The sequence below is a fragment of the Benincasa hispida genome, chromosome 2, assembly GCF_027475165.1.
Source record: "Benincasa hispida cultivar pf3 chromosome 2, pf3_genome.v1.1, whole genome shotgun sequence".
NCBI lineage: Eukaryota > Viridiplantae > Streptophyta > Magnoliopsida > Cucurbitales > Cucurbitaceae > Benincasa > Benincasa hispida.
The window spans coordinates 1,164,814-1,177,167 of NC_143479.1; the positions used below are offsets into that span (position 1 = coordinate 1,164,814).

Sequence of the window (12,354 nt, forward strand, 5' to 3'; positions counted from 1 at the left end):
CTAAAGTATGTTCCTCAAATTTCCCGCCAAAAAAAAAAGGAAAAAAAGAAAAAAAAAAAAGGAAAAAAAAGAGATACACATAGAAAACCATCAACCAGAAAGTTTCCATTTCCATTCTTCGCCGCTCCGGTGAACAGCCATAAGATACTCAGTTTATTAATCGAAAGGAATTCACTGTTTGCTGCTATGAAAATCCGGTCGGTGAAGCTCCGAGAAGCCCACAAAGCCGCCAGCAATGGCAAACCTTCTTTCTGCTCCATCCTCTGGGATCAACAAGCCTACCATATTGTTACTGCTTCCTCTTCCGAATCCGCCATATCCATCCACGATTCTCTTCTTCCTTCATCTACTCCGAAAATCATTCACCATCATCGTGAAGGGGTCACTGCGCTGGCTCTTAGCCCTAATTCTACGTGTCTTGCTTCTGGATCCATGGATCGATCCGTCAAACTCTACAAGTTTCCCGGTAATTTCTCTGGCATCCTGTTACGCAGAAACTGTTTCACGATTTTTTTTGGTTTTTCTTGCTTCAATTAATTTTAACATATGAATAATAGTTATAAGATTTGTCGAAATCTTGACTGGCTGCTTCTTTTTCTTTTGAGTTTGTGTACTTCCCCCAGAAATGTATATTTGGGATCGGCTTATTAACTTTATAATTCTTTGGAAATGTTCTTCCCATTAATCTTAGAAGGTAAATGGTTTGCAGGTGGAGAATTTGAGACCAATATCACAAGATTTACGCTGCCAATACGCATCCTTGGGTTTAATAAATCCGGAAGCCTCTTGGCAGCTGCTGGAGATGATGACGGCATTAAGCTAATTAACACAGTCGATGGTTCAATTGCGAGAGTTTTGAAAGGACATAAAGGAGCCGTTACTGGGCTGGCGTTTGACCCCAATAGTGAATACTTGGCATCTGTGGATTCAAATGGAACTGTAATTTTATGGGAACTTCAATCTGGAAGCATAATACATAACCTCAAAGGGATAGCTCCACACACAGGTTCAGATCCTTCCGTTATGAATGTTTTAAGCTGGAGTCCTGACGGAGAGACGTTAGCAGTCCCAGGTTTAAGAAATGATGTTGTGATGTATGACAGAGATACTGCTGAAAAGCTGTTTTCATTGAGGGGAGATCACACTCAGCCGATTTGTTCCCTGTCGTGGTCACCAAATGGCAAATACATGGCTACTTCTTCCTTGGATAGGCAAATTCTGATATGGGATGTTGATCAGAAGCTGGATATTGATAGACAAAAATTTGATGAAAGAATATGTTGCATGGCTTGGAAGCCAATTGGCAATGCCTTGGCTGTTATTGATGTCATGGGTAAGTATGGTGTTTGGGAATCAGTTGTTCCATCTTCTATGAAACCTCCAACTGAAGACATCCCAAAATTGCAATCAAGGAATAGCAACGGCTTGCTCTTGTTTGATGAAGAGGATGAGGAGCCTAGTGCACATGGCAATTCAAGCGACCTTGGAGAAGATAGCCATCATGAATCTGAAATTCCAACTCGAAAAAGGTTGCGTAAACATTCAACTAATGAAGAAATCTTGGATGAGGCAGATAGCGGAGATCTTACCTTGCTCCCAAAGTTGGACTCCCGTAAAACATCACATCGAGTTAAAAGGGACAAACCAGCTAATATTGACGAGGGAACTGTAGGCAGTTCAATATATAGTAGATTGAAACAACAGGAAGCATTTCAACCAGGAGCAACTCCCTTGCAGCCAGGAAAGAAACGATTTCTGTGTTACAATATGCTTGGAAGTATAACAACATTTGAACATGATGGGTACTCCCACATAGAGGTAATAAGGAGCCTTTAACTTAAACCTATTAGGTTTGTTCCGTTTCGTCACTTGCTTTTGCCATAGATTATGTTCTATAACACTTCGTAGAAATCATATTCATGGGTGACATGAAACAATTTTTATCTGTTTCTAAATGACTGGTGCCATCCCTTTTCAGATAGATTTTCATGACACTGGAAGTGGCCCAAGAGTTCCTTCAATGAATGACCATTTTGGTTTTACAATGGCTGCACTGGATGAGAATGGTAGCGTCTTTGCAAACCCTCGTAAGGGTGAGAAGAATATGAGCACTCTAATGTATCGCCCGTTTGGTAGCTGGGCAAATAACAGCGAGGTTAGATTGTTTTCAATCATAGTTTACAAGTGTCTCAGCTTCATACTAATAATGCAACTTTTCGTTTCTTATAAATACCTTTGTATATGCTATGACTACAAAATTGTGCTGACTTGGATATCTATTGTAAAAAATCAGTGGTCTATGAGATTTGACGGAGAAGAAGTTAAGGTTGTTGCAATTGGTAGCAGATGGGTGGCTGCATTTACTAGTCTTAATTATCTTCGCATATTCACAGACGGTGGTCTACAGGTCTGTTGGGCAGATTTCTTAACTAGTTGCATCTTCGCAACCTATGCACCTTTTTTCACCATAAATCTAAATACTAGATTTTAGTGTTTCCCATTGTCAGAAAACTTTATTATAGCAATTTAAGAAGCATATCACAATTACAAGAAGCTTTATTTGTTTGTTAGCTTTATGAGGCTAGGGACTTGAGTTAAATGCCAATTATTTCCTTGAGTATGAGTTATAAAGAACTACAAAATCTTACGGAAACTATTGATTTTCCTCCTGAATATCATTGAATGAAAAAGTCTAGCCAAATTTCGGAATGATGATGTAGTTATACTTGTTAATTCAAAAATAGTAATTTTTCTGAATGATTTCATTGCAGAAACATATTCTTTCCCTTGATGGGCCAGTCGTGACCGCATCTGGCTTCAAGGATGAACTTGCATTTGTGACTCATTCTTCAACCTGTCTTCCCTCAAACGACCAGGTTTATACTCGATTATTATTTCCTCTATTTTGAGCATGATTGATTTACCGAATGTATGCTTAGGATGTCTGATGTCAGTATTACAAATTTCTACAGAAATTTGGAATGTCGTTATTGGTTGGAGTGAGCATAGTTTTAGCACCATTTATAATATGAAGTAGCACGGCTATAGTTAGTAAAAGTATACGATGGAATCTATAATCTTGAAGATGTAATTTCTAATGTGAACTTCATTTTAAATATGCAGATGCTAGAGTTCAGAATATTAAATATCTCTAATGGAACACAGCTCTTAAGAGGATGTTTGCCATTAACTCCAGGCTCACATCTCACATGGTTTGGGTATAGTGAAGAAGGAAAATTGAGTTCATACGATTCTAAGGTACATTAGCTCAGCTGTCAAGTAATTTTTTTGATATACTTCTGTAGGTTCTTCAGAACTAAGGATCTTATATTCCTATATATATCTATAGGGTGTACTCAGAGTGTTTACAAGTCAATATGGTGGCAGCTGGGTACCATTATTCAGGTTGATCTACAGCCTAAAATTTTCTCTGTATATCCATTAAAAGTAGGAGGTCCTTTTTGCCATCCCTTCTGAAATTACGATTTGTTGTGCAGTGCCAATAAAGAGAGAAAGTCGGATGAAAACTATTGGGTGGCTGGGTTGAACGCTAACAAGTTGTTTTGTGTGATATGCAGAAGTCCTGAGTCATACCCACAGGTAACACAGATTACTTCATCCCTCTGAAACTCATTTACCTTGTATTAATTGCTGAGTCTAATTTCTTTCTGCCTCAGGTGACACCTAAACCTGTTCTTACTCTGCTAAACCTTTCGTTTCCTCTTGCTCTCTCTGACCTGGGCGCAGAAGCACTCGAGAATGAGTTCATGATGAATGATATGCATCTCAAACAGGTCTGTCCATTGCTTTCCAATCTCGTCCCAATTTTATAGCTTTTAGCTCTCTACGGCTACTCAAGATTATCATTTATGCAACCTCAATTATCGAGGAAGTTCTTAGCAATAGGAACTAATCTTTGATAATTGATATCATTTTTTCATTTTTCTTTATAATATACGTCTCCTTTCATATGCTTTCGCTGTCTAAGTAATGTGAATGTACGCTACAGATCCATGGCAGAATGGAAGAAATGGCATTACTTGGATTGTACGACACTGAACTGGATGATGAGGCATTCAGTATTGAAGCTGCTCAAGACAGATGCATCTTAAGGCTCATTGCTTCCTGCTGCAACGGTTGGGATTTTTAACTTTAACGTCCAGATAGTTTACATTTCATCTTCCTATATGGCTTTTGCCTTTGACAAGGAATTAAAACCAACGATCTGAGATTTCATCTAACTGGTCATTGATGAATTTTGCCAGGTGATAAGCTTGTCAGGGCTACCGAACTCGTAAAACTTTTGTCGCTGGAGAAATCAGTTAAGGGTGCAATTAAGCTAGTTACTGCTTTGAAACTTCCTAACTTAGCTGAACGTTTCAATGCTATACTAGAGGTAGGAAAAACTTCCAGAAACGGCCTTAAATCTTTTAATCTTACCAATGGGGTCTCATTTTTATATACGTAAGTATTTGCTTATCATCAACTTTTATTCTTTTTCTGATCTCAGGAAAGATTGCTTAATGAAACCAAAGGGACTGTAGAAACCACCCTTTCAAGACCTACCTCCAATGGATCTGTCTTACCTAATGTTGCAACCAGCGATACACTAAATTCTGCAGTAAAAGCCAAAACTTCAGAAGTTACTGTCCCATGCTCACTTAAAGCCCCAATACTCTCTGCAACTTTGTTTACAAAGAAACTCAAGTCTGAAGGAGCAAAGTCCAATTCTGGAAAACAAGAAGATAAACAAACTTCAGGGGTAAACGAGACACCAAAATTGCACAACACAAATGTAGCAGATGCGAAAAATGCAGTGTCATTGATTAAGGTAGAGTCCAGCCTTGAAACCAACCAACATTTCAAGTCATCTAATAATCAGAATGTGAAGCCAGGAGGTGTAAATCAAGTTCCAAGTAATCGCCCCTCGAATCCATTCTTGAAGTCGTCAATCAAGTAATTTGCCTCTAAACTAGAACCTCATTCACATTATATATAGAGTTCGTTAGATGGGGTTATATTGTTCAATTCGAGCTGGTTGATCTTAAACCACCGCATTGTTGCTTTTTTGATACTTGAATTTGTTGTTTAGGATCTCTAGGAAGATTAGTTCAGTGTAAATTATGAGGTGGTAGGAATTAAGAAACAATCCTTATGTAATGTAATTATATTAATTTGTCTGACCTGCAACTTTTTGGTTGTGACGAATTCGCAAGCAATGAGAATGTACAGTTCTATTATCAATATTGCTTTGTGTGCATGTGAGCTGACATTGACATTTTCATTATATTGAAAAAAATACAATAAAATATCACTAATATGAATCTAAAATGTGAATTTTTTTTGTCCACATGTCAATATCTACATGGGATGAATGATGAAACATATAAAAAAAGAATATTACTATGAATGTAATATCAATAAGTGATTTTAATATATAAAAAATATGTGAAATAATTATGTATTAATTTAAATACTCGACTTCTATAAAATTTTCGAAGATATTCATGCATATGCATATCGATATTTTCTCTAGATGTAAGATATATTTTTTTTATTACAGTAGAGGGTGAGGGATTTAAAATCCGAATCTTTTAGTTTATGCATATGATGTATGCTTGTTTTGACTAAAATTTTCAGCTTTTGACCTCTCCCAGATGAGCATATAAATATTCAAATTTTCTACCCAACAAAAAAAATTCTCTCCAGTTGATTGTATATACCTCAATCAAATTTTGGCTATAATTGATTTTTCACTGCTGTTTGATAATTTTATATAAATCAATGGTAAATTTGCTGCTCCTAATGGCTAATATATATAACATACTGCCAAGAAAGGCAACTGCAGAGCATTATGAATGTTTGTTTAGGTTAAAATCAGGATTAAAAATAAATTAAATGCGACTATTTGCTATAGCTAAAAAGTGTATAAAACAATTTAAAGCAAATTGCAATTGCACCGTTGCAAAACCACCTTTAAACTATGGTGGTAGTTGCAATTATAATATAGAAATTTCAATTATAAAAGTCGACTCTTCAAACTTAAACAAGTGTTAAAATTGTACCTCCAAACTTACATAATTGAAGAAATTGTAACAATTGTACAAATTGGTTCTATTTTTATCATTTGGGAGTTCAATTTTTAGAACTATTGTAAGTTTGATGGTCCAACTTTAACACGCATATAGGTTTGAGAGCTCAATTTTTACGATTGAAAGTTCGAGGGTAATTGCAACTACCACTATAGTTATGGTTTTTGCAATTTACCCAAAAATCATCTGCACTGAGCTACACAGTCCCATGCCCCAGGCTTCATCTTATTCATTCTTAAAACATATCATCCATTCTTCTTCACAGCATGCTTCCCATTTGAGATAGCACCGTGGGTTTCCATGGCGGATGTTGAACAGCTGCTTCTGTGATCTTCAAAACCCTGCAAAGGATCTGCAAAAGACCTTGTACAAGGCCACCTGCAACAAAGAATATAGTTTAGTTCATGATATCATCGCAACTGCAATAAAAAAAGATAAATGAAAGCCAGTTCTTGGACTATACTTGCTCGACTTTATAATCTCGCCGTCGATTGTTGTGTTCTCTTCAAAGATGTTTCCTGCAAAAATGGTAGATGTTTCCACATGCAGGAATGGGGGGATCAATAAATAATAAACCAAAAAGCTTAGATGTGAAATAAGTATTTCCAGGCTTAATTTTCAAAAACTAAAAACCAAAAGACCAAATAGTTATAAAATAAGACCTTGAAAGCCAAATCATTTACGGAGATAAATTTATAAAGAAGCAATGAGAGATATCTACCAATTATACCTACCTCCATAGAGGTTTTTCTTGGAAAAGTATTTGGCCATTAGGCGTTGAGCGAAGTCAGCTTCATATTTCTTGTACTTCTGACTGGAATTGAAATGATCAAAATCTCTGGAAAAAATACACATAGCACGACATTGAGCCACTATCGCTATCTAAAGGAGAACAAATTCTCGTTAATTTAGTTCTTGTAGTCAAAAGGGGTCAAAGGAGACTATTGACATCCATTCAATATACTATACAGATAATTGGGAAGCAAGTAAATAAGAGTTCTTAAACAAGGCAGTACACAGATAATTTCTACAGGTGAAGGCCAGATAGGTAAAGTCTTTCCAGAGATAAGAGAGAGCGGAGGCCATGAGTTGTCCAGAACGTCTCCGGTTATTGAAAGAAAATTTCACCACTCAATTGTCTCCTTCCCATATTTTCACTAGACCCAGAAGTCCAAAATCAATGACAGATGATAAGACAATAGCCCATCTCCATAAGGGGAATAACAAAGATAAAAATAGTAAATTCAATCATGTAGCAGAGGATGTAACTAAGTTTTCATGAGAGTGAAGAAGAAGAACAAGATTAAACAACTTCCAGAGGTTATTCTTCATATCTTGTCTTCTGAGGTTTAGAAAGGTAATTCGACGATTTTGGTTTTAATAAAAGATAACACGTACGGACTGTTAAGAAAACCTTCACATTTCATGATGAGCAAAAGAAATTCCCAATCAGAACCTGATAATGACTACTTATATTTTGGGGTAATCTATTTTGTCCCTTTGAATGAGATTATGAGATTCCATGTCTTATTTGGAAAAATGGGAAGTTAGTGACCAAACATCTGTCTCATTTTCCCATCCTACCATTCTCAAGAACTAGCACTACAAATTGGAAAAGGGGAAAAAAAAAAAATCTCAGGTTCCATTTGTAGTAACTTTATATCCTTACGCTTGAGAATAATCGAAGCTTTCGAATTTTGTCTTTCATTGATGATATCCATGAAAATTAGTTCCGACTAAAACTAGAGATAATGCAAGCAACGAACTAGGGTTTTCTTTTTCCCTCCTAATACATCTCTTTTTTCATCTAATGGATTGAAAATTTTGAGTTTTAGATAAATAAATATGAAGCTTGAAATTTTCTCGATGACGAACTCGTTTCATCTTCTTCACTTTGAAAAGAAGCAGAGTACAGAGTACAAAACTTCATGTTCAATTTCGATTCGCAGAGAAAATTAGAGGAAAGAAACGTACGTAATTTACAAAATTTTCCTATCGAATATTCAAACAAATCAGAGGGAAAACCATAAAAAAGATCGCAAAGTGAAAGGAACTGCAGTAGAAAACTGTTGAGATATTGAAACAGTACCAATTTCAACTTCAAATCAAACACAGAGAGGAAGAAAAAGAAAAGGGCATACTCAAATTGATCCGATAAATCGGGTTTCTTCTCCTCGGCATTAAGAAGTCCGTCATTATTGGTTGCAGCCTCGGCCTTCGAAGATATTGAAACCCAAGAAGAATCAACACAAGCAGCAGAAAAACAACGAGAAAGAGAATAAAGAAGAAAACATACTAAGTGTTTGCGAGGGGAAGATTGGGTAGCAGAATTCTGTGAATGAGACGCCGACGGAGGAGAGGCCGGAGCTGACGCAGACGACAGCATGCCGCTCTCCAAATCACTTTTCTGTTCTATCTTCTCGATTTTCCGAACGGCGAACAATATCAGTAAAGAGAAGACGAAACTTCGAATTGTGAAAGAAATAAATAACAGTGCTACAAACAGTTTCTCGCCAAACCTTATAAAGGTTTAAACAAATAAATAAATAAAAATTTAAAATATCTTTTTCATTGTCTTCTCCCAATATAGATTGATGGGTATGAGTTTTCTTTCAGTAACTGAGGAACCTATTGATAAAAATTCGATCTTCAAGTTATTTGTTGTTGGTCTATGATTCTAAGTTGATTTAAGTTAACTCAATTTTCAATTTAATAACAGCATCTCAAAGAAAATAACTTTTTCATAAGGGGCCATTTTGCAATTTGCTCCATTTCCTTTTTCTGGGTACTGGTCTGAGAATCTTGATGAAAAGTCAAGAAATAGTTTCATGATCTTCCTCTACCAGTAATCTCCACATGAACAAAACCCATTTTTGAAGTGATGAAAACGTTTATTGTCTCTAATAATAATCTGCCTTTCAGCAGCCTTACTTATAAATTTGGCTGCATTGTGACAGTCTCTACAAATTCTTAGACTCTTGGAGATTCTTAATGTAGTGCCTTCTTTAGTCTTTAAGAAGCCAAAAGAAATTGCAAGCTTCTCACTATGTCCCTTCAACATCTTAATCTTTTCAACCTCTTCCAATTCATGAAGAACACAACTAGAATCAGGTGTGTAGCCAATTTCCACAATCTGTTTCTCCAATCTGTTCCACATTTTTCGAATCTCGTCTGAACTTGTATTTATGTTTTCGCCTGCTATAAAACTATAGATTTTTCCTCTAAGTTCAATCCAACTGCAGCCAGCATCTTTCTGAAGGCTGAGATCCTTCATTTTCTGTCTCACCATTCGCACATGATCCCATTTTCCTGCTGTGGCATACAAGTTAGAGATTGAAACATAGCTGTCAGTTTTGTTTGCTTCCAGTGCTAACAATTTTCCAGCAAATTTCTCTCCCATTTCTAGATCACCATAAGTTCTACTAGAACTGAGCAATGAGCTCCAGATTTTAGCATCCGGTTCTTCAGGCATATCATTTATGAGGTTTAATGCTTCATTTAGTCGGCCTGCTCTACCGAGCATGTCAATCACACATGCATAGTGCTCGAGTTCTGGCTCTAGTTTGTACAAACTTTTCATTTGAGCAAGATAATATAGCCCCTCTGACACCAATCCAGCATGACAATATGCCTGAAGAACTCCTAGAAAAGTAAACCTATCAGGCTGCTTACCTGATCTCTGCATCTCCTCAAATAGCTCCATGGCCTTGTTACCTTGTCCATGAACACCAAATCCTGTGATCATGACGTTCCATGAAGCCACTTCTTTCGCGTTTAACCTGTTAAATATTCGTTGAGATTGTCCTAAACAGCCACTTTTGGCATACATGTCCATGAGCGAACAAGCAACAAAATTGTCTTCTATAAGACAGTTTTTCAAGACAAAACAATGAACCTCTTTTCCTAGACCAAGAGCTGATAGCTGTGAACAAGCCCCAAGAATACTCACTATGGAAATCTTGTTAGTTTCGAGTTGTTCAGAAAGCATTTCACGAAACAGAGAGAGTGCTTCGTTTGGAAGTTCATTTTGAGAATAACCAGAAAGCATTGCATTCCAACACACTAAGTTTTTGTTTCCCATCCTCTCAAAGTAAGTTCTAGCATATAAAGGTTTTGAAGAATGGATATAAAGTGATAGCAAAGAGACAGCAACAAATGAATCCATCTCTAATCCATTCCTTAACACAAATCCATGTATCTCTTTGCCATATTGTAGATGTCCCAAACGGGCACAAGCCAATAGTAGGCTAGCAATGCTAAAATCATCGGGAAGGAAGCCCAAACGTGTCATCTGAAAATAAAAATCTAAAGCTTTTCTTGGATCACCATTTTGAGCATATCCACCAACGATTGCATTCCAAGAGCTAACTGACTTGGTATTCATTCCAAAGAAGACATGCTCAGCAGAAATCAATGATCCGCACTTTGCATAGGCCGCTATAAATGCATTATTTATCAATTCGTCACATTGAAACGAATATCTGAGTGAATATCCATGAAGTGCCCTCAAACTCAACAGTTCAGTTTCTTCCAAACAAGCAGGTAACAAATTCAATATGGTGACTTCATTTACTTCCATCATTTCTTCTTCCATCCACATCTTCCTCAACAGTTCGAATGTTTCATATACGAATCCTTCCCTAGAATATGCACCAATCATGGAATTCCAAGAAACTATATTTTTGTTCTCAATCTTACGAAACAAAATCACTGCTTGTGACAAGCAACCACATTTTGAATACATGTCAACCAAAGCATTACACACCATTAGTTCATGAACTAGCCCCAGTTTCACTGCCATCCCATGAATTACCATTCCCATATCTACATCTCCTTCTCCTGAGCACACAGGCAACAGAGTTACCATTGTAGCAACATCAGGAATCAAGCCATCACCACCCTCCAAAAGACTCCTAAAAGCACTATAAGCTTCCAGCCAAAATCCATTCTCAGAAAACCCACAAATCAACGAATTCCAAGAGATCAAGTTTCGTTCAGGCATTTTGTCAAACACCTTGACGGCTTCGTCTACAAACCCACATTTGCCATACAGCGAAATCATCGCATTACCCACAAACAAATCCATGATTAACCCCATTTTCACCGCCATCCCATGAACCGATTGCCCCAAATGAACATCATACTTCCCAGTACAGGCCTTAATCAAGCAAGGCAACGTAAAATTATCAGGTTCAAATTCGGTTACCGATATCAACTCAATGAAAGTGTGAATCGCCTCGTCGTACAGTTCATTTCTAACGTACCCACTAACAAGTGCATTCCACTGAAACAAATTCTTGTTCTGCAAACGATCAAAGACCAATCGAGAATCCGAAGGATATCCACAAATGGAGTACATAGTGATGAGGCGGGTATTGAGAACGAAGTCGCCACAGAACTGAGAGGAGACGGACAACATTTCATCAAGTTTCCGGCCAATTTCGACGTCTTTATGCTGCCCACATTTCTGCAACAACATACCCATGGCCTCTTTTCTCTGCGCCAAATCAAAACCAGGATTGTTCTTCCATACTCTCTGAAGAAAATTGAGAGCTCCATTGAGATTACTTGCTTCACAGAGCTTGAAAATCTCTTCGAGAAGCGAGAGCTGAGAAACCGGGTTGGTGGATCGGGATTGATGGGTTTGAGTTTGAGCAGAGACAGAGAAGTACGATTTTGGAGTTGAAGTTGAAAGAAGGGAATTTTTGAAAATTGATGTGGGAGTTGGAGTTGGTTTATATATGATTGGAGGGCGGTGGCGGCCGGAGAATGGCGGCGCCACCACAGCCATCAAAGAAAGCTCCTTGATGTTAGCAAGTGATGGAAGTTGTTACATGTTTTTGAGTTTTTCTTATAGATATGAGAGTGTACAAGAACTGAGTTCAAAATTCCCTCTTTCCTCCGTTTGAATGGGATTAGATTTTTATGAAGATGATCCAAACTCTACCGTTAAAATGTGGTTTGATCTAGATTTTGAAAATAAGAATGTATGACGTTTTGTTTGTGTCACTTCCTTGCATCGTGCTCTTCTTCTCTCCTCCCATTTAACTAACTTCCATACATAGCTACTCGTGGCACTCCTTACTTTTTTCTTGTGTTTGTTGCTTTGAAAGAAAAATTATCAAGAAATTTAGGCCAATGACCTAATATCTTTGTCTATAATGTAAAATGATCTGATTTATTAAAAAACTGTCAATTGGCCTTCTGCTGACGTCATGATGGTATGAGATTATAAGAATTTCCCTTGACGATTATTTTGCTC

The 12,354-nt window shown here is 37.2% G+C and overlaps 3 protein-coding genes across 3 annotated transcripts; 1 reads left to right on the plus strand and 2 right to left on the minus strand.

The window, feature by feature from the left end:
- Positions 1 to 5,244, plus strand: LOC120070802 (transducin family protein / WD-40 repeat family protein). The gene is made up of 12 exons (XM_039022685.2): positions 1 to 466; positions 710 to 1,818; positions 1,979 to 2,155; positions 2,294 to 2,407; positions 2,772 to 2,876; positions 3,124 to 3,258; positions 3,350 to 3,405; positions 3,498 to 3,600; positions 3,678 to 3,794; positions 4,010 to 4,136; positions 4,266 to 4,396; positions 4,511 to 5,244. The coding sequence occupies exons 1-12, from the start codon at positions 187 to 189 to the stop codon at positions 4,958 to 4,960; spliced, it is 2,904 nt and encodes a 967-aa protein (XP_038878613.1). The 5' UTR covers positions 1 to 186; the 3' UTR covers positions 4,961 to 5,244.
- Positions 5,245 to 5,962: 718 nt separating this feature from the next.
- LOC120071753 (uncharacterized) lies at positions 5,963 to 9,312 on the minus strand. The gene is made up of 5 exons (XM_039024128.2): positions 8,389 to 9,312; positions 8,234 to 8,307; positions 6,827 to 6,930; positions 6,556 to 6,610; positions 5,963 to 6,470 (listed from the first exon to the last, which is right to left on the minus strand). The coding sequence occupies exons 1-5, from the start codon at positions 8,476 to 8,478 to the stop codon at positions 6,338 to 6,340; spliced, it is 456 nt and encodes a 151-aa protein (XP_038880056.2). The 5' UTR covers positions 8,479 to 9,312; the 3' UTR covers positions 5,963 to 6,337.
- Positions 8,816 to 12,104, minus strand: LOC150037573 (Pentatricopeptide repeat (PPR) superfamily protein). Its single transcript, XM_090310950.1, has one exon. It carries the CDS (start codon positions 11,881 to 11,883, stop codon positions 8,932 to 8,934), a length of 2,952 nt encoding a protein of 983 aa, XP_090167076.1. The 5' UTR covers positions 11,884 to 12,104; the 3' UTR covers positions 8,816 to 8,931.
- Between the last annotated feature and the right edge of the window lie 250 nt (positions 12,105 to 12,354).

What these genes read in the sequence shown, in the direction of transcription:
- LOC150037573 (XM_090310950.1), bottom strand. Translation starts at nt 11,883, where the DNA reads ATGGCTGTGGTGGCGCCGCCATTCTCCGGCCGCCACCGCCCTCCAATC.
- LOC120070802 (XM_039022685.2), top strand. Translation starts at nt 187, where the DNA reads ATGAAAATCCGGTCGGTGAAGCTCCGAGAAGCCCACAAAGCCGCCAGC. An exon ending in TCACAGACGGTGGTCTACAG is followed by an intron (nt 2,408 to 2,771) that starts GTCTGTTGGGCA and finishes ATTTCATTGCAG; the next exon opens with AAACATATTCTTTCCCTTGA. An exon ending in CATTGCTTCCTGCTGCAACG is followed by an intron (nt 4,137 to 4,265) that starts GTTGGGATTTTT and finishes GAATTTTGCCAG; the next exon opens with GTGATAAGCTTGTCAGGGCT.
- LOC120071753 (XM_039024128.2), bottom strand. Translation starts at nt 8,478, where the DNA reads ATGCTGTCGTCTGCGTCAGCTCCGGCCTCTCCTCCGTCGGCGTCTCAT. An exon ending in CTTCCCCTCGCAAACACTTA is followed by an intron (nt 8,308 to 8,388) that starts GTATGTTTTCTT and finishes ATATCTTCGAAG; the next exon opens with GCCGAGGCTGCAACCAATAA. An exon ending in CAAGAAAAACCTCTATGGAG is followed by an intron (nt 6,611 to 6,826) that starts GTAGGTATAATT and finishes CCATTTTTGCAG; the next exon opens with GAAACATCTTTGAAGAGAAC.